This window comes from Ranitomeya variabilis, chromosome 2 (genome assembly GCF_051348905.1).
Source record: "Ranitomeya variabilis isolate aRanVar5 chromosome 2, aRanVar5.hap1, whole genome shotgun sequence".
In the NCBI taxonomy this organism is placed as follows: domain Eukaryota; kingdom Metazoa; phylum Chordata; class Amphibia; order Anura; family Dendrobatidae; genus Ranitomeya; species Ranitomeya variabilis.
In genome coordinates this window covers 749,388,829-749,416,712 of record NC_135233.1, presented here as the reverse complement: position 1 = coordinate 749,416,712, position 27,884 = coordinate 749,388,829, and the positions used below count along the sequence as shown (strand labels likewise).

At 42.4% G+C, this 27,884-nt stretch overlaps 1 protein-coding gene across 2 annotated transcripts in view; it reads right to left on the bottom strand.

Moving 5' to 3' along the window:
• The window catches only part of ASCC3 (activating signal cointegrator 1 complex subunit 3), an 824,578-nt gene that overhangs the window by 7,185 nt on the left and 789,509 nt on the right, over positions 1–27,884 (bottom strand). For both annotated transcript variants that reach the window (XM_077289659.1, XM_077289660.1), the window contains exons 38-39: positions 3,297–3,448; positions 1,424–1,574 (exon numbers count right to left, since the gene is read on the bottom strand). In XM_077289659.1, coding sequence (XP_077145774.1) covers positions 1,424–1,574; positions 3,297–3,448 — 303 coding nt within the window. The remainder of the gene's footprint in view (positions 1–1,423; positions 1,575–3,296; positions 3,449–27,884) is intronic.

Here is a 27,884-nt window from a genome sequence, read left to right as displayed (position 1 = left end):
GCATAAACACGTAATGAAAGGTGTACAATTTACTCCGACATTGAGCACCATACCATAAACACTCGAGGGACAAAGAGGGTCTGGATTAAAATGCTCACTCCTAATGGAAAGCACATAATAGTCTGTGGAGAAAACATTTCCATGTGTAGGAACAACAGCTTAATGAGTAGGAGCAATATCATATTAAGCACCTAATGAAGTGGATAGCCATAAACCCAGTTCTTCGTTGGTTAACAAGTCTAGTTAAGTATGAATATCATTTCCATTGGAAATTATTGTATTGCTATTCCAAGTTATTTACATTAGCTCTACCAAACGGAAATCACATAAGGAATATCAAGTGATTTTTTAATAACATGCACTATTAATGTTCCAGTTCTGTGAGCCCATCTTTAGTTATCTATCAATGAAACAATTTCCAGGCACACAAAAATCCATTGTTAGGCTTACTACTCTTTAGGGCTGATGCACATGGGCATATAATGGCGCCATACAACCTTCACATTGTACTGAGCTCTACCACGGCACATAGTCCACTTCAGAGTTCATAAGAAGATTATACATAGATTGGAAAGGCTCCATGATAAGCTTCCAGGAGAACATCTATCCATAATGTGGTAACATATGGAGGCTCCATACATCAGAACCTAAGAGACGCGGTATTTTGGGACGGGTACTATTCTCACTGTAAGGTTATTACACTAGGGAGCATACTTGTGCTCTTTTTCTCCCACTGGACTTCTAGATGAACACAATAAAAGACTTTTCAAGGAGGTCCCATAGCAGTATACAAAACAGAAGAGTAGGAGAGTAAGAACTACAGAATATCCTGAGCACCCTCACATACATCTCACGTGAAGTGAAGACCATTTCCCTCTAACATTCAATGGGTATCACTTGTACATACACAGGTTTTCTTCAATTTTTCTTAGTAAGTATTTTTGTATGCTTAGACCAGAAGTCGGGAGACACAAAAGCATCCCATATTAGTGATTATTATCCAGCCGACATGTTCGGACATTTTGACTCTCTGGCTCTTCTACTTTACCAAAATACAAGATCAATTTGTCCCTGATCGGATGATTTTCCATTACCTCCCATGAATTAGATGTGGACACCCTTAGCGCTATCACCGGCTCATTAAATATCCTTGCTTGGATCACTATTACTTTTTTCAATGGTACAAACCACAGAATACCGGGAATACCCACAAAACCTGCAAAAGCCGCTTAGATCTTTACACTTGCCCATTTTTCCCCACTTCTAACATACAGTATCATATTCAAGAACCGATTGTCCACTCACTGCTTAATATTTCCCACCTGTCGATGGGTGCCAATATCACATGACAATCAACATTATGTTCTTCACCTGTCAATAGTTATCCTGTGATTGTTGATGAGTGAAACCATAAAATAATTACCTGTGAAATATGTGCAGCTGAGAGATCTTTTTCAACTAAAGAAAAGAACATTTCTTCCTTGCCTCCACATGCCGCCACCAGCTCTGGAAGACACTCAATAGGTCCAGTAACCTCTTCAGAATTTCTAATCCTTTTTCCTGTGTTCCAGTTTCTTAGGGAAAAATATAGGAAATATAGGAAAATGAGCTTTAAGAATTAAGCACCAGTATCCACACAGCATCATCATCAAAAAATACTACCATAAACGTAAGAGTTATGCTCAAGTAGCTTTTACTACAATAAAGTTAACTTAGAAGCCTATGCAATAAAAACTATACTGATTGAGAAAAAACCCTGTGATATTCATGATCACAAAATTAAGAGCTAAAATAGAGCCCTACAAGAATGAGACCATTTATGTTATGTTTTCCAGGCAAAATAAACACAAATAAGGGAGTTTTACATATTAACTTATATGCTCTACTAATATAGCTCAAGTAGGCGATTTGACCCAACCACAGGTAGTGATTCCTGTGTTGGTACATGACCAGAGCGGTGTGTGAAAGGAGAAAGCTGGCTGATTATTTCAATAGCTAATCCAGCCCCCTTCTTGGTTTATTCATTGGCTGTGACAAAGAAGGTCATGTGCACTAGCCCTTTGACTCACATTGGTCAAGGTTCTGTCCATTATGGAAAAGCACACACTAGCCGTAATCACGTAAGCGTGAATGCAGCCTTAGAGTGCAGACGCTTAAAAGCAATGTATCAAAGAGGCTGGCCACTACTTTCTATAGATGGCCTATCCCTAAGATTGGCTGTTAATATCTGATTGATGGGGGATGTGATATCTTATACCCCTGTCGATGAGCTGATACTGGCACTGGTCGGAAGTTCTCGTAATGTTGCTGGAACACTGCAGCATCATACATTCTACATTTACAGTGACTGGGTACTGCAGATCCATCCACTATTCAAAAGAATAGGGAGTGTACACGGCTCAGGCCACTATAGTTTGGATGGAGCTCCGGTGTTCCAGTGCCATCTGAGAACATCCAGCTGCTGCCGGCAACAGCAGATTAATTAGGGTACTTGTAACCCATTGATCAGATCCTAAGGACAGGTCATCCATAAAAAAGTAGTGGCCAATATCTCCAACTACATTTGTTTAGCACATACAAGCATATAGTTATTTGTTCTTTTTTATTTTTTCTTGTTGTATATTTTTAATGACATTTTGTGTGCAGTATTATGGGCCGGCCAATTTGCCTGAGTTGCAAGTAATATTTAGAGGTATGCTTTACAGCAGCTGCATGAAACATAGGAAACAATAGACAGGAGATGTTCACTGATTTTTAGAGATGGGTTTGATAGGGTGCTTTGTGACCTATGCAGAGGCCACGGGACAGAGAGGAGGAAGACAATCACCGAATGTGCACGCGGTGATCCTGAATTATCTACAAATAAGTGATGTCGTCTTTGCAGTTCTGCTTGTGATGACAATGCGACAACTGGGCGAAAAAGCTCCATACAACAGCAAATGTTAGGTTATAACTAGGTTTAGCAACAAGGATAAAAAGTGCAACATTTCAGGATTGTTTTAAATAGAAAAACTGAAAAATAGGGAAAAACATCACCAAAATTAATATTTTTTTAAAATTATTTTTAACATGATAAAAATGTAACCAGTAAGTAATTTTCTGTTGAGTTCTAGTGCCATCGAGTTTCCACAAATTGGATCTCACATTCATACTTAGGGTATGATACTCCAGTATTCAGAAGTATGCTCCATGTTCGCTCTCTTAAGTATATATTTGCTACTTTACAAAGTAGAAGTTGCAGACTTAATCAAATGGCCAAGTCTTTCCCTAAATGTAGCTGCTTTAAAAGTACATACCTGAAGAGGTAAAGATGGTGTTTCTCTATATTGGGTATAGTAAGGAAACCGGAATCATGTATCCAGCGAGCTTGGACTACCATTTGGACCAGATTTGTGATGTTTAGGACTGTAACAAGCCAGCCATGGTGGGCGGCAACATCCAACATAGCCTATGGAAAATGATCAGTAAGATTATGTCTCTCATATTAAACCTCCATGTACCAATCACTGCTAATATAGAGATTATAAATAAATATATACATATATTTCATATGTGTACATTTGTAGGCGCGTATACGGTATATATATATATATATACTGTATATACACACACACAAGTGTACACATATGAAATATTAGTTATGGAAAAAATGCAGCAGAGTAATAATGCTTTCAAAAAGCAGAAATGTTAATAGCTTATTATTATCAATTAACAAAATGTAAAGTAAATTAAATCAATATTTTTTATATATATATTTATTTGTAGGATTATCGTCATGTGTATGAGTAACCAATTATACAAAGCAGGCGATAATCACTTGGCTATCATTTTGATATGTTTGTTAAAGCACAGTCATTAAACTGACACAGAAACAGCTGTGTAGGAGGCTTAATATTGGGTGAGGAACTACTGCTATGAAGGGGAGGTTGTAGAAGACAGTTTCATGTCATAAAACATGGCTGGACTGAGCACAGCGACAAATCACTCCCCCCGACGCAAACATTTCAAACCAAAATGGGGTTTCAAGATTCGCTGCCCAAGTTCTTCAGCAAAAAGAACAAATGCAATTGGAAACATTGAGGACTGTACAGTGTATGCAGTGGCCAAGAAATACGCACCATGCTTACTGCCCTTCAGAAGATGCACAACACTGCAGAGCTGGCATCAACCAGAGGGACCCAGTCACACCATTCTACTGTTTGGAGAACTTCAGCCAATACTAGTCTGCATGGAAAAAGTGTAGCCAAAAATGATATCTTCAAAAGGGGAAAAAGGCCAAGTGACTCAACTATGTACAAAACTAAAGGAACTGGGGTGCAAAAAATGGTAGCCGGTGTCCTGGACTAATGACTCAGAATTTGGAATATTAATTTATTAAAAAAAAAAAAACATCTCTCTCAAAATGGCGCAGGAACTGCCGGTGCCATCTTGGTGGAAACATTTTTTTTTTTTTGTCTAGCAAAATGGCGGCGGCAGTGCCTGCGCAGTAGCATCTATCAAGTCTGAATAACTTTATATCACCAAATAAAAGAATTAAATGCACATTACACCTGCGATCAGGCTGCAGGGCTGGCACCTGCCTGCTGAATGTGAATTTTTTTTTTCCCAAAACATATTATATTCAGTATGTAAACTAGGTGGCAGGTGAGTGAGGGGTCAGTGATCTGTCAGAAGCCATACACATGATACCTAAGCAGAGCCCCACATGAAGCTCCCCACAGGCCCCCCGAAGCACGAGCATATCAAAACTGAAAATAAACATTAAACAACAACCACAAGGTACCAAGGTATCATTGTAATCAGTATAACGGCGCCGACCTGACACTGTGTGTAGGTTACTGTGCACAATCCTGCTGACAGGTTCCCTTTAATAATAAGGGATTCTTCACTTGTCATGTCAGACTGATTTTAGCCTGAGTTAGCCTGTCTTAATTTGAGCACTACAGTATACAGGGATTTTGAAATTGATTTTCAAAGAAAGCACACCAGCCTCATCAGGTCTATTAGATCTTTTTAATAGATGCAGTTTGTATTCTGAAATCTGTTGACATATCCAATGTCTAACAGCCGATAGGGCTGGTGCTAGCAAACTTTGTCCTGCGCCCACCACAATTTGCTCACAGTATGCTGGCATTATTACGCACTGCGTGCCGCTGAGAGGCGATGCAGCGTATATGGCAGCAGGGCTGTGCATTATTATTTATACGATTGTATGGATATGCTGCCATGTTCAGCACGGTTACTTAGGCCTCATTTTATTCGATGCTTACACTTTGGGATTGTGTAGTTACATGTACACTGAATAGTACAGCACACTACAGAGGGGACGAGAAGTACTAATAATGGACCCTACCAAGGAGCCCACACTGAGGACCATGCCCGAGCCAGGAGCTGATAGATATCTGGTCAGAGACTGTAGACTCTCTAAAGTGGACTTGTCCAGTTCATGGAGCTGCAGGAGAATTCATCATCATTTTCTGTAGCCCCGAAGATGACGGTGATCATGATGTACATTGCCGCCTATCTGAAAAGGAGTTTTAGTGTTTAGCTGCGCCTTATACCATCGTAGTGAAGTGACAGAACTACCATCTGGAAAAGAAACAGAATATCTATAATATCGTGAACACGATCCGTACAAATCCTCCTGACGATAAGGCAGCCAGAAGATAGGTATACCCCTGCGCTTTACTTCCCAATGCTATTAATCGCAGCAAGGAGTCCTATGTTTTACAGACAAACATGAGGCTGTGGACGTAAGACAAACTAAACACCCAAAGCTTCTTCCAACAAAAGACGTGTTTACACACAGCTTCAATTAAATCTGAGAAATTCTCAAGAAGTGCAGAATTGGGGATGTAAGGAAGCAGTACAGCACTGATCAGCTGTCACCGCCTCATTATTACTGCCGGAGACAGACATACAGCATATAGCGGGGATAACAACCACAAGCCTGGTCACACACACTCTACGCACTCGTGTATGAATGCATGTAATGAGGATAGTGTGTGGGCTGTGGAAGGAGCGATGGTGAGCACAGCAGTAGCGGAAGGTGAACTGGACGTTTCCCTCCCCTCCACAGTACACAGCTTACATCATTAGCATGCACACTTCACAACATTACATTTTTTATTAGAAGTTTATGCTTATTTTAGGCTCCGATTGTTACTCTTTTTTACATTCTGGCAGAACCCCATTACTTACGGTATATTAATTGGACCATCATAGATTTCAGTTAAAAATGTCATCCAATGTAAGAAATATGTGAAAAAAAAAAGGCTGCAAAAATAGCAAAATAAACTGAAGGGTTAATCCTATCTTCTTAGGCTAATTTCACACATCAGTTTTTTGCCGTCAGGCTCAACCCGGCAAATTCTGAAAAAAACGTCTCTGGCGCAGATTGTGAAAAACTGATGCGACAGATCCGACTAGCTTATCCAGCTAATTGGATCCCCCCAAAAATTGTAGCATGCTCAGTTAAAAAAAACAGAGTCCATTGGACGGATTCGGCGCCCATAGGCTTCCATTCTAGCAAAAGCCGGAAGGCGCCGTATCGGGCGCTGTCCGGTTTTTCGCAGCAGACAAAAACGTTACTGTGTGCGTTTTTTCCAGACGCCGGAAAACCAATTTTTGCCGGATACGGCGAAAATGGATGAAACTTGAGGCCATCCGGCGCTAGTATAAGTCTATGAGAAAAAAATGGATCCGGCGGCAAATTTCAACGGATCTGGTTTTTTCAAAATTCGCCGGATTGAGCCTGACAATGAAAGCCTGATGTGTGAAAGTAGCCTTAGATGGGTAAATATGCATAGTGCTTGTAAAACCAACTGTGCTCACTGCTAAGGGTAGCAGCTATGGGCTGAACAGGCGCAGTGCTTACAAGCTGTCGTCCACCCGAGGATGGCGATGGAGGGCGCTGTTAGCTCCTAATCCCTCCCAGCCTTAGTCCCACTGCACTCCCGATGCTGCAGAGGCAACACGCTCCTACATAGCAACAACGGCAGTGCGTAGTTCGGGTCTGCAGTATAGTGATGCTGCTGGCCTCACCTGTCAATCACCCAAGAGCGAACGGCCCCACAGCAAACAAATTGTTGCGAGGTTGGCGTGTGATGTGCTCCTGAAGAAAGACAATTGGACCAACCCTTTAACAGCACTCACGTGCTCTTTCCATCCGTAAATCAAGGTCTGACACTTAATAGTCATCCCTGTCTTTGTTAACAAGAATGTGACACATGACCGCTGCAGCCAATCAGTGTCTTCAGCAGTGCAAATGGTATCATGGCTCCCACTGCTGAGCAATGATGTAATTAGCATATTGTGTAAATTATGATGTATTGAGACTGGGGGGCAACAAATGATGATGACTGGAGGGTGCAAGGCAGCAAAAAATGATAAATTGAGGGTGGAGGAAAAAAGGCATTTAATGTGACTGCACCAGAAGTGTGGTACTAATCCCACCCATCGGCGCCCGTGTCACATGACCGCAGGTAGCCGATGGGTTGGAATGACTACTCGGGGTCTGCAAGAGACCCTTGTGGCTGTCATTGCCAGATTGCTATAAAGGCACGGATGATTGACCTCGTGGAGACCAAAACATCCAACACTGCGGAGACACCATCACGTGTTTCTCAACGCAGTGATCCAGAACACTGCCCCCAAATATGCAAATGCAAGTAGAGGAGCTGCGGAGACACCATCACGTGTTTCTCAACGCAGGCAGTGAATAGCCAGGCCTTTCCCCGGGAAGGAACAACCAAGGGAAGGGCAGCATCCAATAAAGGAAAACATCCAATAAAGGAAAACCACCTATGCCAAGCATGGTATCCATCCACAGACAGCTGTTTCGGGGTTTTTGCCCCTCATCAGTGTGGAGTAGGAAACTGGCTATCAGGAGCAGTGCCTAGTAGAAAGACTATAAAGGCACGGATGATTGACCTCGTGGAGACCAAAACATCCAACACTGCGGAGACACCATCACGTGTTTCTCAACGCAGTGATCCAGAACACTGCCCCCAAATATGCAAATGCAAGTAGAGGAGCTGCGGAGACACCATCACGTGTTTCTCAACGCAGGCAGTGAATAGCCAGGCCTTTCCCCGGGAAGGAACAACCAAGGGAAGGGCAGCATCCAATAAAGGAAAACATCCAATAAAGGAAAACCACCTATGCCAAGCATGGTATCCATCCACAGACAGCTGTTTCGGGGTTTTTGCCCCTCATCAGTGTGGAGTAGGAAACTGGCTATCAGGAGCAGTGCCTAGTAGAAAGACTATAAAGGCACGGATGATTGACCTCGTGGAGACCAAAACATCCAACACTGCGGAGACACCATCACGTGTTTCTCAACGCAGTGATCCAGAACAGTGCGTTGAGAAACACGTGATGGTGTCTCCGCAGTGTTGGATGTTTTGGTCTCCACGAGGTCAATCATCCGTGCCTTTATAGTCTTTCTACTAGGCACTGCTCCTGATAGCCAGTTTCCTACTCCACACTGATGAGGGGCAAAAACCCCGAAACAGCTGTCTGTGGATGGATACCATGCTTGGCATAGGTGGTTTTCCTTTATTGGATGTTTTCCTTTATTGGATGCTGCCCTTCCCTTGGTTGTTCCTTCCCGGGGAAAGGCCTGGCTATTCACTGCCTGCGTTGAGAAACACGTGATGGTGTCTCCGCAGCTCCTCTACTTGCATTTGCATATTTGGGGGCAGTGTTCTGGATCACTGCGTTGAGAAACACGTGATGGTGTCTCCGCAGTGTTGGATGTTTTGGTCTCCACGAGGTCAATCATCCGTGCCTTTATAGTCTTTCTACTAGGCACTGCTCCTGATAGCCAGTTTCCTACTCCACACTGATGAGGGGCAAAAACCCCGAAACAGCTGTCTGTGGATGGATACCATGCTTGGCATAGGTGGTTTTCCTTTATTGGATGTTTTCCTTTATTGGATGCTGCCCTTCCCTTGGTTGTTCCTTCCCGGGGAAAGGCCTGGCTATTCACTGCCTGCGTTGAGAAACACGTGATGGTGTCTCCGCAGCTCCTCTACTTGCATTTGCATATTTGGGGGCAGTGTTCTGGATCACTGCGTTGAGAAACACGTGATGGTGTCTCCGCAGTGTTGGATGTTTTGGTCTCCACGAGGTCAATCATCCGTGCCTTTATAGTCTTTCTACTAGGCACTGCTCCTGATAGCCAGTTTCCTACTCCACACTGATGAGGGGCAAAAACCCCGAAACAGCTGTCTGTGGATGGATACCATGCTTGGCATAGGTGGTTTTCCTTTATTGGATGTTTTCCTTTATTGGATGCTGCCCTTCCCTTGGTTGTTCCTTCCCGGGGAAAGGCCTGGCTATTCACTGCCTGCGTTGAGAAACACGTGATGGTGTCTCCGCAGCTCCTCTACTTGCAATTGCCAGATTGCTATCAGTGTCGCCCAGTGGTCGGAGCTCATAGCAAGTCAGCATTTCGGCTACACACAGACGATCTGATCATCGCCTATGTGTAGCAGAGGTGATCGGACAACTGCAGCTTCTAGTCTCCCATGGAGACTATTGAAGCATGCAAAAAGTAAAAAAGAATGGTTTTAAAAATATTACAAAAATATATATATACAGTTCAAATCATCCCCCATTTGCCCCATTCAAAATAAAACAATAATTTAAAAAAAAAAAATACACATATTTGGTATCGACGAGTTCAGAATCACCCGATATATCAATGTAAAAAAAACCTAATCCGATCGGTAAACGACGTAGTGAAAAAAAAAGTCAAAGCACAAGAATTCGTTTTTTTTCTGGTCGCCACAACATTGCATTAAAATACAATAACGGGCGATCAAAAGATTGTATGCACACCAAAATAGTATCATTAAAAACGTCAGCATGGCACACAAAAAATAAGCCCTCACCCAGCCCCAGATCCTGAAAAATGGAGACGCTACGGGTCACGGAAAACGACACAATTTTTATTTATTTTTTTATTTTGACCGAAAAATAAAAAAGTCATGGCTCTGGGAAAAAGGGGAGCGAAAAACAGAAATGCAAAAACTAAAAAGGGCCCAGGGATATAGAGGTTAATGGTAGGTGCATGTCTGTATTCAGCTGCATAGTGTAGAAGTTGGGGAAAAAGTGGGGAATGTGTTCTGGAAGCAGGGCTCTAAATAACTGTGTGCTATTTTCTGCAGCGACGAGTCCTGGCTGAAAGTACTGATGACGGTCTGCACTGGATGAAGAAGAAAAGAAGATGAAAGGCTTCCACTAGAGATGTCACCGGCGAGTCAGCATGTTATCTGTACGCTATCACTATGCACTATTTACAGAGCTCCTGTGTATAATTATTATTATTTATTTATATAGCACCATTAATTCCATGATGCTGTACATAGAAGGGGTTACATCAAAATACAAATATCACTTACAGTAAACAAACTAACAATGACAGACTGGTACAGAGGGAAGAGGACCCTGCCCTTGCGGGCTTGCATTCTACCGGATTAAGGGGAAGGAGAGAGTAGGTCGAGGGTTGCAGTAGCTCCGATGGTGTTGAGGTGGCCGTGTGGTCATTACAGGTTGTAAGCTATAACGCACTTATGGTAATATTAGTGTTGTTTTTTTATTATTAATGATCAGTATTGTAGTATTTGGTCACTATGTGGTGGTAATATGTGATTTGTTCCTTGTATGTGGTGTTATTCGATCACTATGTGGTGGTAATACGGGAACTGTTAATGTGTGACTGGTGAGGACATGGTGCAGAAGTGGAATTTTTCCAAGAGTGAGAAGTGGGACTGTGTAAGGTTTGAAAGGTGGGGGCGGGGCGCCTGGGAAAAGTCTCAAGGGTGTCCAAAAATTTTGCCAGTACGGGGCCCCCAAATTCCTGGTGGCAGTCCTGTGGCTGGACTATAATTGACTTGCAAATGACTTCTACTAACCGGAAACATTTTCTTAAAGGGTAGGTCATTAACGTTATTTTGTTCTGCAGTAAATAGGTTAAAAAGGAATCATAGTTTTATTTTATTTTTTTCATAATTCAATAGTGTACATGAAAATCAGGAACTTTGTAATACATCTTATTATAATAATCTGCTTCTTACTTCTCTTGAAGTGATCTTTCTTTTCAAAAATTCTCAATTCAGTGCCAATACTGTATTAATAATTTTTCCAAACCACCTACATATTTTGGCTGCCTGCAGCCACCACTAGGGGAAGCTTAGCTTACAGACTATTGATTGTAAAATTCCTTAATAAATCGCACACCGTAAGCTGGTAATTTGCCTCTAATGCCTCCCACCTTTGTGAGATGGACTTGGACCTCTGTATCAGAAGTCTCGGGGTTACTTGCTTTCTTTATACTTCATATACTGTATGTAGAAATAAACAAATACAGACCAGTCCTGTATCTAGGTGCCCACAATGGCTTGTGAACAGAGGTAAGGGGTCACTTAATTTCTACCGTCACGTGCGCTACCTATTAGTTTTCTCCCACACTTTGGACAAAAACATGCTAATTTCCAAATAGAGGGAAATGAAGTTCCTTGTGTGCATTCTGCGGTCTATTACCGCCAGTCGGCCTCCAGCTGAGCCTCGCTCTCTGTGCTGCCTCCAGTTAGCCGGACAGGAGCAGGGAAGCTAATTGGGAATCAAACACAAGTTCATGACACTCCCCGCTATTCATTAGGACACCGGCTGATACCAGAACTGATCAAGCCTCGCTGTAGTAAATCAACGGGTCTCCCTTGACAACTGAAATCAACAGTTTTTCTTCGGAATGAGGGTAACAACAGGCGTTATTATTTACAATGCATCAATGAACGAGCTGATTTGGCTTTTTTTTTTTAACTTACCAGATATTCTCTCCGTATAGAAACATATATTTTTATCCCAATCTAGCAAATTGCATTTGAGCGTTCTGATTTAATCTACAATTTTGGTCCCTTTCAATTTTCGATAGAATAAAGGTTACTTTTTACATATCTCATCCTGGCAGCAAATCCCTTATGTAATAGGTAATTCTCTTTCAGTGCCGGCTTTTGTTCTTAATTAACGTCGGTGGTAACAGAATCATTGGTGTGTAAGTCTCTTATAATGCCATAGGGCTAAGTTTATTAACCTGGGATTTCAGGCTGGGTTTTGGAGGGCTTTTAACCCTTCATCCAAATCTACCAGTTGCTACAAATTTACCAGCACATTTTGACTCATTCACGAATGCAATATACGGAACCATCACGTAGGAAAAGATGAAGAACAGCACTGACTATAATGATCATTCTTCACCGATGAGTACATAGGGACGGATATTATGAGACGATGATGTTGGATTAAACATCCATTGGCAGCATCTTATCCAAATATTTCAATATGAATTAAGCCAAGATGCCTAATTGGAACGCTTTGCTGCTAGAATCAGACAGGAAGGGTGCCTTGTCTTACAAGCATTCAGACAGTTCACGGAAAGTGTACTCCACTGTATCTGACCAATCACATAAAAGGGAAAGTATCACCTACACATTATTATTAATAATTAAAATCATATACTGGTTAATAAGATTTAGAAATCCACAATAGACTGGAGATGTCCATTGCTCTGTGCAGAGGTCATTGTGCAGAGAAGAGGGACGTGAGCTGTGACCATCACCTATTGCTAAACACTACCAATCACCAGTTTGTGGCTGCCTATTTTATTTAAGTAAAACCACCTTTGCCATCATGACTCCAGAAAACCACCCATTATGGACTACCTTTCAATTCCTCCTGATGAACCAGTAAGAATGGGGAAACACATCAAGGTTAAGGCACTTTTGTACTTGTATGAGGTTCTTCTTATTGAAGTGACTATTTGCATCACCTCATATTGGCTTAGCCCCTTGGTCCCAAAGCCTGTTTTCACCTTCCCGACCAGCTCAATGTTTACAAATATGACCAGTGTCTCTTTAAAAGGTCCTAACTCTGGAACGCTTCAATTCATAAAAACGGAAATTTGCCAAAACTTTTGCAATATTCACACATCTAATTTTTAAGCCCTTAAATTAGATAGTCATATGGCAAAAAATAGTTAATAAATAACATTTCCCACATGTATATTTACATCATCACAATTTTTGAAACATAATTTTTTTTTTCTTAGGAAGTTATAAGGGTTAGGGTATGTTCACACGTTCCTGATTTCAATCCTTTTTTTCAGGACTAAAAACCGCAGCTCTTGGCAGAAAACGCAGGTGCGTTTTTGGTGCGTTTTTGATGCGGTTTTTAGTGCGGTTTTTTATGCAGTTTTCTCTGCAGATTGTCTGTGTTTGACACAAATAAAGCTTTAACTGCAGTGGGGGAAAAAAAAAAGAAATGATGTCATTTCCTTGTCCAACCCTTTTCTTCTTCCATCCTCCATTTTGGGACTAAACACCAAAATGAGTGGACGTGTTTTGAATGACAGCGCTCCGCAGAGTGCTGAGCGTAGGCCAGATCACAGCCCGCGGATCCAGCTCTATCCAGCTATTTAAGTCTACGTTCACATTTGCGGTCTGCGCCGCAGCGTCGGGCGCCGCAGCATGCGTCATGCGCCCCTATATTTAACATGGGGGCGCATGGACATGCGTCACACTTGCGTTTTGCGCCGCATGCGTCACTGCAGCGCACGCATCCGGGCGCAGCAAGTTGCATTTTTGCTGCGTCCAAAATCAATCAAAAAAAGGACGCATGCGGCACAAAACGCAGCGTTGTGCATGCGTTTTTGTTTGCGTTGTGTGTTGCGGCGCCGACGCTGCGGCGCACAACGCAAATGTGAACATAGCCTAAGTGCCACGTATTTAAGTGCCACGTATCACGTATTTCAGTGCCACGTATTTCAGTGCCACGTATTTCAGTGCCACGTATCACGTATTTAAGTGCCACGTATTTAAGTGCCACGTATTTCAGTGCCACGTATTTCAGTGCCACGTATTTCTTTGCCACGTATCACGTATTTCAGTGCCACGTATTTAAGTGCCACGTATTTAAGTGCCACGTATTTCAGTGCCACGTATTTCAGTGCCACGTATTTCAGTGCCACGTATCATGTATTTCAGTGCCACGTATTTAAGTGCCACGTATTTCCGTGCCACGTATTTCAGTGCCACGTATCACGTATTTAAGTGCCACGTATTTAAGTGCCACGTATCACGTATTTAAGTGCCACGTATCACATATTTAAGTGACACGTATCACATATTTAAGTGACACGTATCACGTATTTAAGTGACACGTATCACGTATTTAAGTGCCACGTATCACATATTTAAGTGACACGTATCACATATTTAAGTGACACGTATCACATATTTAAGTGACACGTATCACGTATTTAAGTGACACGTATCACGTATTTAATTGCCACGTATTTAAGTGCCACGTATCACGTATCCCACGAAGATCTTCCATGGAGAACAGACACATCCAGAGATATGTCTGCTCTCCACGGCTGCAGCAACACACTGACAGGAGCCATAGTTCCTGTCGGTGTGTCACTGCGCATGCGCAAGCGAGTTTACCGGCGGTCATTGACCCCGGCACTCTCGCTTAACGGCAGTGCTGCGTGGGAAAGTTCAACGCAGCTGTACTGCCGTTAACCGAGACGCCGGAGTCATTGAACTCCGGAACAGTACGCGATACACTGCTAGGAGCTTCGCACATACACACACACAGACACACACACAGACATACACACACACACACACACACATACCAAATCAATCAAACGGCCGACACGATCCCCATGCGACGGTATGCCTCCATGTCTCTCCGCCCAAGCACTTCCGCCCACGCACTTCCGGCCGCTTCCCCGCACTTCCTGCTGCAGCGGTTCTGCACCACAAACCGCAATAAAACCCGCAGATATATTTTTGATCTGCGGTTTTACTGCGGGTTTGACCTCACAATGGAGGTCTATGGGTGCAGAACCGCTGCTGTTTTGGGCAAAGAAGTGACATGCTCCTTCTTTTTTCCCGCAGCTATTCAGCGCGGCTTTTTTTTTTAAATTCAGGATCATGTGCACAGTGGTTCCTGTTTTCCATAGGGTACATTGTACTGTACCCTGCATGGAAAAAAGCTGCGGAACCGCAGCGGCAAAACCGCTGCGGTTCCGCGGTAAAAAACGCACTGTGTGAACATGGCCTTAAAAGTTGTCCAGCGATTTCTCATTTTTACAACAAAATTTGCAAAACCATTTTTTTTTAGGGACCACCTCACATTTGAAGTGACTATGAGGGGCCTATGTGACAGAAAATACCCAAAAGTGACACCATTCTAAAAACTGAACCCCTCAAGGTACTCAAAACTACATTCAAGAAGTTTATTAACCCTTCAGGTGCCTCACAGGAATTTTTGGAATGTGGAAAGAAAAAATAAACATTTACTCTCCTTGCACAAAAATTTTCCTTTCGACCTATTTTTTTTTTTTTTTACTTTCCCAAGGGTAACAGGAGAAAACAGACCATACAATCTGTAACAGTGGAAACCCCCAACAAGTGGCACCATTTTGGAAACTAGACCCCTTAGGGATTTTATCTAGATGTATATTGAGCACCTTGAACCCACAGGTGTTTTAATAAAGTTCATAATGTAAAGCCGTGAAAATAAAAAAAAAAAAATCACATTTTTTCCTAGATAAATCGTTTTTAGCTCCAAATTTTGCATTTTCATAAAAGTAACAGGAGTAATTTCTCCATACAATTTGCTGTGCAATTTCTCCTGAGTGCGCAGGTACCCAATATGTGGAGGAAAACTGTTTGGATGCACGGCAGAGCTTGGAAGGGAAGGAGCACCATTTGACTTTTTGAAAGTAAAATTTACTGCAATAATTAGCGGACGCCATGTCGCGTTTCAAAAGCCCCTGATGTGCCTAAACAGTGGAAACCCCCCACAAGTGACAAAAAATCTTTTTTAGCTCCAAATTTTGTATTTTCACATGGCAAAAGGAGAACATGAACCCCACAATTTGCTGTGCTATTCCTCCTAAGTTTACAGATAGCCCACATGTCGTTGAAAACTACTTTTGAGACACAGTGCAAAGCTCAGAAGGGAAGAAACGCCATATTATAGTGTAGATTCTGCTGCACTTGTTTGAGAGTGCCAAGTTACAGTGACAGAGCCCCTGAGGTGCCAACACACAGAAACCCCCACAAGTGACCCCATTTTACAAACTAAACCTCTCAATGATTTCATCTAGTGGTGCAGTTATTATATTGACAACACTGGTTTGTCACAGACTTTTATACCATTTTGCAGTGAAGATAAAATAATTTGTATTTTTACCACCAAGATTGTGTGTTAGCCCCAAGTTTTACATGTTCATACTGGGAAATGGTATATAAAAGGCAACAAAATTTGTTCCACAATTTCTACTGATAGTGGCAAAACCCCATATGTGGCTGTACAGTACTACTACTACTACTGTGATCCCATTTTGGAAATTATATCCCTTTGGGAATTTATCTACAGGTGTAGTGACAATTTTGACTCTGGGTGTTTTCCAGAAATAGGCAGCAGTGGATATTGGTGAGTGAAAAGTGCAAACTGCCACTGTAGCGACCAGTATTGCTGTAGCGACCAGTAGGGTTGAGCGAAACGGGTCGGCAATTTTCAGAAGTCGCCGACTTTTGGCAAAGTCGGGTATCATGAAACCCGACCCGACCCCTGTGTGGGGTCGGCCATGAAGTCGGCGATCTTCTGAATCTGGAATCGGAATTCCGATACCGATTCCCGATATGTTTAAGATATCGGGAATTGGTATCGGAATTCAGATTTAAGTGTAAAATAAAGAATTGAAATAAAAAATATCGCTATACTTACCCTCTGACGGGCCCTGGTACTAACCGGGAACCTTCCTTCCTTAGAATCAGCCTTCCAGGACCTTGCGGTGACGTCGCGGCTTGTGATTGGTCGCGCGGCCGCCCATGTGACCGCTCGCGCGACCAATCACAAGCCGCGACGTCACCGAAGGTCCTGGAAGGGCTGATTCTTAGGAAGGAAGGCTGCCGGAACGAAGCCGAGGGTGAGTATATTCCTATTAGGTATATACTCACCCTCGGACACGCCCTGCTTCTTTCCGGCAGCCTTCCTTCCTAAGAATCAGCCCTTCCAGGACCTTCGGTGACGTCACGGTGACGTCGCGGCTTGTGATTGGTCGCCCGAGCGGTCACATGGGCGGCCGCGCGTCCAATCACAAGCCGCGACGTCACCGCGACGTCACCGCAAGGTCCTGGAAGGCTGATTCTAAGGAAGGAAGGTTCCCGGTTAGTACTAGGGCCCGTCAGAGGGTAAGTATAGTGATATTTTTTATTTTAATTCTTTATTTTACACTTAAATATGGATCCCAGGGCCTGAAGGAGAGTTTACGCTCCTTCAGACCCTGGGAACCATTGGAAACCCAATGCACTGCATTGGGTTTCGAGTTTCGGCCGACCCCGACCCTTTTATAGGATCGGCCGATTTCACTCGACCCGACTTTTGAAAAAGTCGGGTTTCACGAAACCCGACCCGATCCTATAAAAGTAAAGGTCGCTCAACCCTAGTGACCAGTACATTGCAATCACCAGTACATTATGCCCAGCTCTTGCTTCTGGGGACATGCACCCGTAAGTTAGGTGGGCTCTCATCAATACAGAAATGCCGAACATGTGGGCGCTAAATGTTCTTTAGGCACACTGGGGCTCAGAAGGGAGGGGGCATTTGGATTTGGGAGCAGAAAATTTTCTGAATTTCTTTTGGGGGGCAAGGAGCTATTTAGCATTTCCAGAGCCTTTGTGCTACCAGTAACGTGGAAGTCCCTATACTTCTGTTAACAGATGATGGACCTGAGAGAGGACTTGGTTTTTGGGGATTGAGTTGAAGCTTTTGTTGGGAACATTTTACATAACATTTATCATCACATTTATCCACCGCTCTACGCTGAGCACTTACTTTGGAGTTTCCAAGTAAATCTCTGAGTGACGTGATTCAGATGAAACCCTCGAGGGATCCATTCACTATAATCAAAGCCAAGTCCGGGCTTTGATGAAATGCTGACGGAGCCCCCCCCACGGAACACAGAGAGCCGCTGCCAGTGTACCGATGAACAGCCCCTGCCCCGGAGCACAGCCCCCCTGCCCCAGCACAGAGCCCCTGTCCCAGCACAGAGCCCCTGCCCCAGCACAGAGCCGGCGCCACTGCACCAGCCTGGGATTGGATTCCCGGAGGCGACAGCACCAGCTTGGACCACCGAACGACCCCTGTGACCACTACTCCACCTGTGCCAATCGCTTCCCTGGTAAGCTGAATTCGGACTGTAAGAAGGACCCCCATTTGACACATTATTTTTTTCCCCCTATTTTCCTTCTGAAAATTTGGGGTGCGTCTTATGGTCCAGTGCGTCTTATAGTCCGAAAAATACGGACTATATTCTGAGAACTATAACCTTTTGATTTTTCCGCTGATGGAGCTGTATGGCGGCTTATTATTTGTGGGATAAGATGAAGTTTTCAGGGGTACCATTTTTATTTACATTCGTCTTTTTGATTGTGTTTTATTGCACTTTTTGTTCAGCAGTATGATAATAAAGCATTGTTTTTTACCTCGTTTTTTTCTTTTATGGTGTTCAATGAAGGGGTTAACTAGTGGGACAGTTTTATAGAGGGTCGTTACGGACATGGTGATACCAAATATGTGTACTTTAATTTTTTTTATTTGCATAAATAAAATGTATTTATTGGAAAAACATTTGTTTTTCTTTCTTTGTGGATTTAAAAAAATATGTATTTTTACACTTCCCAAAAATTTTTTATTTTTTTAAAAACTTTTTTACATTGTCCCAGGATGGGACATCACTGTATAGCATCAGATCGCTGATCTAATACTCTGCAATGATTGGAGCAGAGACTGACAGGCAGGGAAGGAGAGCTCAGGTCCTGCTCTGAGCAGGCACTGACACGCCACATTCCTTGAAGGACACCGAGGCCATCTTGTGGCCGGGGGTCTCCAAGGAGACCATGAGAACAACATGATTGCATCATAATGCTCCTCGATGTCGCTGTCACTAGTGACAGCGGCATCAGAGGGGTTAAAGGCCCACGATCGGTGCTAGCACTGATCGTGGGCGTTGCTGCGGGGTGTCAGCTCTCACATAGATCTGACACCCACACCCGATTGTCGGGAAGGGGTTAAGAACACAGGTGTATGCCTATATATTAATTGGATTAAGAACAATTTGCACTTTATTATATGGACAGACACTTTTCCTATACAAGATATATTGTGTAGTTGTTTGACCACTTATGAAGAGAGATGGGCGAAACTGGACAGTAAAGTTTGGCATTTGTACTTAACACCTACTGTTCGGGCACGGACAGCGATCAGGGACTTCACCAGTAAGTCCATGTTAAGGTACCTTCACACGAAACGACTTTGTAACGATATTGCTAGCGATCCGTGACGTTGCAGCGTCCTGGCTAGCGATATCGTTTAGTTTGACACGCAGCAGCGATCAGGATCCTGCTGTGATGTCGCTGGTCGCTGAATAAAGTTCAGAACTTTATTTGGTCGTCCGATCGCCGTGTATCGTCGTGTTTGACAGCAAAAGCAACGATACCAGCGATATTTTACACTGGTAACCAGGGTAAACATCGGGTTACTAAGCGCAGGGCCGCGCTTAGTAACCCAATGTTTACCCTGGTTACCAGCGTAAAATGTAAAAAAAACAAACAGTACATACTTACATGCGTCCCCCGGTGTCCGCTTCCCACACTGACTGAGCACCGGAAAGTGAAAGTGAAAGCACAGCACAGCGGTGACGTCACCGCTGTGCCCTGCTACTGCCGGCGCTCACACAGTGCAGGAAGCGGACGCCGGGGGACGCATGTAAGTATGTACTGTTTGTTTTTTTTACATTTTACGCTGGTAACCAGGGTAAACATCGGGTTACTAAGCGCGGCCCTGCGCTTAGCAACCCGATGTTTACCCTGGTTACCCGGGGACCTCGGCATCGTTGGTCGCTGGAGAGCGGTCTGTGTGACAGCTCTCCAGCGACGATGCAGCGATCGGCATCGTTGTCGCTATCGCTGCAGCGTCGCTTCGTGTGAAGGTACCTTTACTGTTCGGGTTAGGCCCCCTGAACACCGGGTATTTTTCATCTGATCTTGATCGGCGGTAAAATCATTACCGCCATCTGACAGCAGCGGTTCCCATGCTGTCAAATGACAGCATGAACTCGCAGCTGTGATTGGAGATAAGTTTACCCCTGGTCACTGGGGATGGCTGAAAGGACTACTGCTCCCATCAGCCAACACCTGCTGCTGCTGATTATAAATAATTAATTAAAAAAAACAACGAGTGGGTGGCAGCCCCCAGCTATCAGTTTTGCCCGGCTGGTTATCAAAATCTACATGACAGCATGGCAAACACTGAATGTTCAGGCCCCCCATTTAACTGAATTGGGTCCGGGTTCAAGTCCGTGTACTGTTCTGGTACCTGAACCCCTTTTTTTTTTATAACTGTTCAGCCGAACTCACCGGACCCGAACAACCAGGGGTCCTCCCATCTCTACTTATGAATATCAGGGGTTATATATACACGACTATATATTGGGCAGGACAGATTTTGACTCCATGTTGTTGGATGCTCTGTCCTCTTTTTCAGGTACACTGCCATTGGGTACTTACTTTAGTCTGGACTACCTAAGGACAGATGACTGTGACTGGGGGTGCCATAGCAGGGCTTATCTTTAGGGTGCATCACTGAGGGAAAATGTTAGGACACCACATCTGTCTTCAGCCCTGTTTTCTTTGTGATGTATTAATGGAATATCATTTGGTCACCACATAGATATATGTATAAGTATTTGTTAGATAGGAATTACTAAGTTTATTTAGTTTTTCTTTTAATAGTATCAATAAAGGTATAATTTATATTAATATGGATTTATTCACCTTGTTAAAAACTGACTGCAGATGTAGTCATGGAGGGTTGTGGGATCTCACAACTCACAAGTTCAGACCTTCACTATAGAGTTTGGATCCTCTAAAGTGCTTTAGGGGCTGGTTTCTTTATTATTTTAAGGCTATTTACAAAAGGTTTTTACTATACGGTGACTCAACCTTGAAAAAAATTATTAAAGGGAAGGTCTACTGTTGAACATTATTCTGTTCTGTAAATAGGTTAAAGAGTACCCATCATTTTATTGATTTATTTGCATAAATCAATGAACATATGTGAAAATAGGAAACTCGTTAATATATATATTATTAGAGACATCTCTTCTTTCTCATCCTGGACAGAACTTTCATTTTAAAAATTCTCACTTTATGGGTAAAATGTATCTTCAGTGAATACAGACTTTCCCATTATTCAGATAGGATATGACAGTTGGTGCACACAAAGTTTTATGTAAAATAAAATAGACCGCCACATACAAGTGATAGGTGGTCCGTAAAGGTGGGTCACTTGCTATCTGTAGATAAGTGTAACCTTTCATTATAATCATGTGTGGCTAAAGTAAAAACTGCATTTTTTAATCTATATATATATAATTGTCTAAGGGGTACTTCCGTCTGTCTGTAACGGAAATCCAGGGTCGCTGATTGGTCGCGGCCGACTGGCCGCGACCAATCAGCGACAGGCACAGTCCGTCCGTGAATTGGCCCCTCTCTACTTCCGTCCAGTCAGCGCCCACATAGCGTTTTAGGACTGCGTTACACAGCGGCATAACGCAGTCCGTTAACGCTGCCATTAACCGTGTAAGTGTGCCCAACTTCTTACTATTGATGCTGCCTATGCAGCATCAATAGTAAAAACATATAATGTTAAAAATAATAATACAAAAAAAAACCCCATTATATTCTCACCTTCCGCGCCAGCCTTTCTCGGTCCTCGCGACGCTTCGGTCCCAAGAATGCATTGTGGCAATGACCGGACATGACGTAGCGGTCTCGCGAGACAGCTACATTATCACATATTATTGCCGCAAGGCATTACTGGGAACAGAGCGTCGCGATGAGCATCGGTAAAAGCCTGGCCTGGATCCGGGGGCCACCGGAATGTGAGTATATAACTATTTTTTATATTAATTTTTTTTTTAAAAGGGATATGGTGCCCACATTGCTATATACTACGCGGGCTGTGTTATATACTACATGGGCTGTGTTATATACTACGTGGCTGTACTATATACTATGTGGGTTGTGTTATATAATACGTGGGCTTTGTTATATACTGCGTGGGCTGTGTTATATACTGTGTGGGCTGTGTTATATACTACATGGCTGTGCTATATACTCCGTGGGCTGTGCTATATACTACATACATATTCTAGAACACCAGATGCGTTAGAATCGGGCCACCATCTAGTACACATATAATGACGTAAACACAGAATCAAAGTCACAAAGAATTCATAAAAAAAAACATTTAAGAAGCACCAGGACATCTCCTCATGACACATTCCCTGTTCTGTTAAGTCTCATGCACATGGATATATTACCGCTCCATGTTGTATGCAGATGTAATTCTCTACCATAAATATTTGGATAGGCCTAAGGGGAGAAGATCTCTGGACTATGGCCCTGTTGGGGTACTATTAGGTAACACAGACCCTGGGGAGTCCCATGCAGAGCCCTTGCAAGTCCTGCCATGGCTACAGGAGAAACTCTAAATAGCAAACTGATTCAATACTTAAAGGGATAGTCCACATTCTCTCTATTTTAATAAAAACGTGTTGTGGACTTATCAAGTAGCCAATCTGTTCAATTATGATAGTGAACGGTAGTCCTCTAAGTAGATATCCATGCACTGTTCCCATTACGCTGGCTAAAAGCATACCTTTTATTACTAAAATCTAGTATTTTGTGTATGCAGCGCCACCATTATGTGTGAACATACCTTCAGGCCTGTAGGGTTAATCTGTGACAACATTTGCAGCATGTTCCTTTATGGCTCCATTCTAAATATGAAATGTCTTTGGGGGTCACAAGATAACATTAATCTTAGGAGGCAGCATCCATAGTAAATGGCCCTAGTTATTGCTTTTGGACATGTTTGGCTCGGCATATTAGCATTTATCACTCACACCTTCGCAGTCCGATGCTTCGTGTTGCATGGATGTGTTTATCTAACTTACAAGCGATATTTTGCTTTTCATTAATGAGGTTAATTATTAATGTGTTTGTGCAATTCATCTTCCAGGTTATTTTATAACCCGAGAGTCAAGTGTTTAGAATTACATCAGGTTTCCATCAGCGATCTGCTTGCATTCGTTTCCCTTGTATAGCTGGAGGCCATGACCAGAACATCATTTTCCTTTAAAGAGCTGCCACTGGTTTGAGGACTCTAAACTTTGTGTATCAGCGGAGATTTGCAAGCTTTCACTTTTCAACAGTATGACAGCCAATGACAAATGGCTGAGCGGGGTTTATTCTCCAGGGATTAGTCTGGCCATTTATACCCCAACCATAAGATTAAAAATCAAAATGCACCAACGTTATATGAACTGTAGTTCAAGGAGTCAAACCCTGTGAAAATGCAGCAACCAGATTTGGTTAGCCAGGCATGTTCTCTGCTGCGATCACCGTAGGGTAGATGTAGTATGACATGGTGGAGAGTCAGATGAATGGCTGACTACGTAATAAAACGAGAGACTGCAAGAACAACAGCCACACATAAAGAACAGCTCTCCACTGTGGCTCGAAGTGGGGTGTATGAGCTAAGATGTCCGTACCTTTTTGAGGCAGCCCCTTAAAGTTCTCAAAAGGTGGACTACATTCCCAATCATGGTAAGCATGTTCAGGGTATGTGGTCAACATTCCCTTCTCTCTATGGAGCCAGGAAGTTCTTAGTGATATCCTATTTTGGTAACAAAGCTCAAAAGGGGATTGTGATTATATCTTTATGCCCCAAAGTTTCAGCAAAAATTGTCATTCATGTTTCTGTATGCCACCATTCCCCATCGTTGACATATATATGGAACTAAGAAGCAAAATATGTTCCTACATATAGTATATGAAAGAGATGCCAAAATATCAGCTGGATCCCCTTTTATGAAATCAGAAACATGTAAGTACTTGTATGGGAGCCGAACTGTGACACTAACGGCATTAGCCATGAGACCTTAGACAAAGCCTTCCTAACCAGACAATGGACATGGCCGCATCTTCCCATCTACTGAGCTGCCATTTCCTTGGCTCATAGAAGATGAGAAGACTGAAGATCTATCAAATAGAGATTTGGGATAACTGTGCAGGAGCGAGCCATTCTTGCCATGAAAAAGATTAATTTGTACATATTACATTCAAAGTAGATTGTAACCCTATTTCTATTTATGGTGGACCAACCATAGATATGATCTGTTACCAAATATCAAATGACAAGACTATGTAGCCCCAGGGCCTGGAGATCTGTTTGATGTTTTCCTATGGAGTGTGGGGTTGAAGCAGGATGCAGATTTTCTATCAGAAATTAGAAGGTCACCTTTTATAAAAAAAAAATTCTTGAACTTTAATTTAATTAACATAAAACATAAAATAATTCTGTCTAACATCCAGTACTACATTCAAAGGATACTAACATCCAGTACTACATTCAAAGGATACTACATTTCTTAAGGGTATGACCTACAAATTGTTCATCTGTGATGTACAGATGTAGCCATATTTAACTTAACAGATTACACGGCAATGGTATATCCGGAAACAAATAAGTGTAATGTTACACCGATCAATGGCTTGGGCAATGGTACATTATCTTACATGACCTTCTGAGAGAAGTTATCAAGATGGTGAGTTATTTGTCAATTTAAACTTGACTCCATCTGTAGTTTTTATTCACTTTATTTAAATAGCACCAACATATAGTACAGTGATGTACTATAGATGGCAATCACACTCAGGAGTATCTGTTAAACAGTATTTTACCCGTTCCACTTTCTTAATAGAATAGACAGCTGGTGTAAAAAATCCATCCACAGCATAGAAATCAAAGCTGTGGCTATAGGAGGGGGCAGAGGTAGCAATCACACCCAGTCACTGGGGCATCAGGAGAAGCAAAGGTCAATTCACCACATAACAAGACAGCAGTATTATAGATGAACCATGGTAGGTGAGGTGCCCCAATAAGATGTATTTATTTATCTAACTTACGGTGCCAATTATTCCACAGTTCTTTACAGACACTAACATCGCTCTCCCCATTGGGCTCACAATCTTCATTCCCCTGCAGTATGTTCTTGGGGTGTGGAAAAAACCCACGCAAACACAGGGATAACATACCAACTGTAATGGGAGTGGTGGAAATACCGTGATCAGAGGAGAGCCTGGAGGGGCGTAACTAGGTGAACACCTGCCTCTTCGCTAGAACCACTCCCGCAGGCAGAGTTATGCATCATACAGTAGTTTTCTGTCCTGAGTCACAACTGATGTATTTGGATTCCGAATTGGCTCCCATGTGAAAACATGGGATCACTATTGGCATTAGTTTCCCTTTTGTGTTACTGTATGACACAGATCAGTAGACATACAGCGAAGATCAAAATGGTAATAATGTTTAGAACTTTTTACTTTCAAGCTTCATATCTCACCATCCACTTCTGCTTTGATCATGAGACTACCATTATTTTATAGACAATCATCTTGGCTATCTTATACATAAATACTGACTTGCAACTATTTAGCATATTATTACACAGGTCAACAAAAAAAATTTTTTTTTCTGGTGTCCAAAATATTTTAATGAATTTGGGGTATTTTTGGGGTGCTGATTCTGAATATGCTATCAGTTTTGCCAGATTGGCTCAAGTTTTTGAGATTTTTGGTATCTTATTTATAGCACTTGTTGGTAAATGCGACGCATCATCTCATTAATTTCTCTGGATTAGTACTTGAACTGAGCAGTTCTCAATATAGTTTTGTGTTAATTAGTGTTCTAAAAGTTTGTTCATAGCTTGATTTTTGCACTAACTTTATGTTGTTGTCTGTTTTCCAGTGAAAAGCATGAACTCATCAAGAAGAAGTTGTCTTAACGATCCAGACTCATTCTGTTACATTTGTGGTGAATAGACACTGCCAAAACATAGAAGAAACATAACAGACTTCGTAAAAAAAGTGTATTTTGCCTATTTTGGGGTTATGCTTGGGGACCAAGACATAGTGTGCAAAGCATGTATCGAATTATTACGAAAATGGAGCAAAGGACAAAGAAAAAGCTTCAAATTTGGTGTTCCAATGGTGTGGAGAGAGCAAAAAAATCATCATGATGGCTGTTATTTCAATAAAGTTAATGCGCGTGTAGCAAATTACGTCTTTTTTTTACACATTTTACGAAAAATCTCAAAAACTTGAGCCAATCTGGCAAAACTGATGACATATTCAGAATCAGCACCCCAAAGTTACCCTAAATTCGATTAAATATCTTTGGCACCAAAAATGCTGTTGACCAGTGTTATTATTTATTTATATAGCACCATATGATTAGTTATGCTGATTTTTTTCATGTCACTGCAATGTTACTGTTTTGCTCCTGGTGGTGTAAAAATCTTTTTCTTCCTGTATACTACAAATTACAACTTGTTCTCACATTCCCTAATAGCTCAGTGTATTATGAGGTTGATTCCCAAGTGAAAGGTCATTGGTTCAAATCGAGGAGCAGCCATGAAGACGATTTCTCAAGAAAAAAGAAATATCATCATCCAGCTCATCTATAGCATGCTCTTGGCCAAGAAAATTGCCAAACTGCATCATGTGAGTGTCATGGCAGTTGTAAGAATCCGAAATGAAGTCCGTCCATCCATTCAGAAGCCAAAAGTTGGATATCCAGGCAAAATAATGGAGTCAACAAGTCGGCTCATTCCAAGGTCTATCAGTTCTGGCACAACAAACACAGCAGTGGAGGTGGCTCGCATGCTTTATAATAGTGAGATCACAGATGTTGACGCAAGCACCGTGCAACGCACATTAAACAAGTCTGGAATGGTGGCCCGAAAAAAGTGAAGAAGCCTTAACTTCAATATTGTCATAAGGAGTGTTGGTTCGGGTTTGCAAACAAGTAGTGGACATTTAAAAATTTGAAATAGGTGATTTGGAGCGACGAAATGAAAGTCAATAGACTAGGCTCTGATAGGTTCAAATGGGTCCGAAAAACAAGGGGAAAAGGGGCTAACGAGAATAATTGAGAAATTGAAGGAAATGTCAAGCTCTGTGGAGAAAGCCTGATAATATGGGGTTGTTTCACAGCCATGGGCATTGGATACTTGATGTTGGTCTCAATTCTGAGCTATATGTGAGTATCGTACAAGATGAATTATTTCATACACTCGAGTACTTTGGGTATGAAGAGGATGACAGTGTTCCAATACAACAACAACACAAAGCATAAGTCAAGATTGGCGAAGAAATGGTTTAATGACAATTAAGTAGAAGTGCTGGAATGTTCCCCATAGTCCCCAGACCTCAACCCAATCAAACGCTTGTGGATAGAATTGAAGAAAAAACTGTATATATACTCAAGTGAGACGACCAGTATGCACCAACTTTGGAAACGTGTAGATGAGACTTGAGATCAAATTTCGGTTAACACTAGGGTTGAGCGAAACGGGTCGTTCATTTTCATAAGTCGCCGACTTTTGGCAAAGTCGGCGTCTCATGAAACCCGACCCGATCCCTGTGCGGGGTCGGCCATGCGGTACGCGATCTTGGCGCAAAAGTCGCGTTTCATATGACGCGTTTAGCGCCATTTTTTCAGCCAATGAATGAGCGTGGGCAGAGTGATGACATAGGTCTTAGGGGAGTGAACGCCTATCGTCATGTTATCGCTTGTGCAATACGAAATTTTCTGGGAGGAGGAGGAGGAGGAGGAGGAGGAGGAGGAGAAAAAAAAAAAAAAAAATAATTCCCCATTGAGGTGCATAGGGT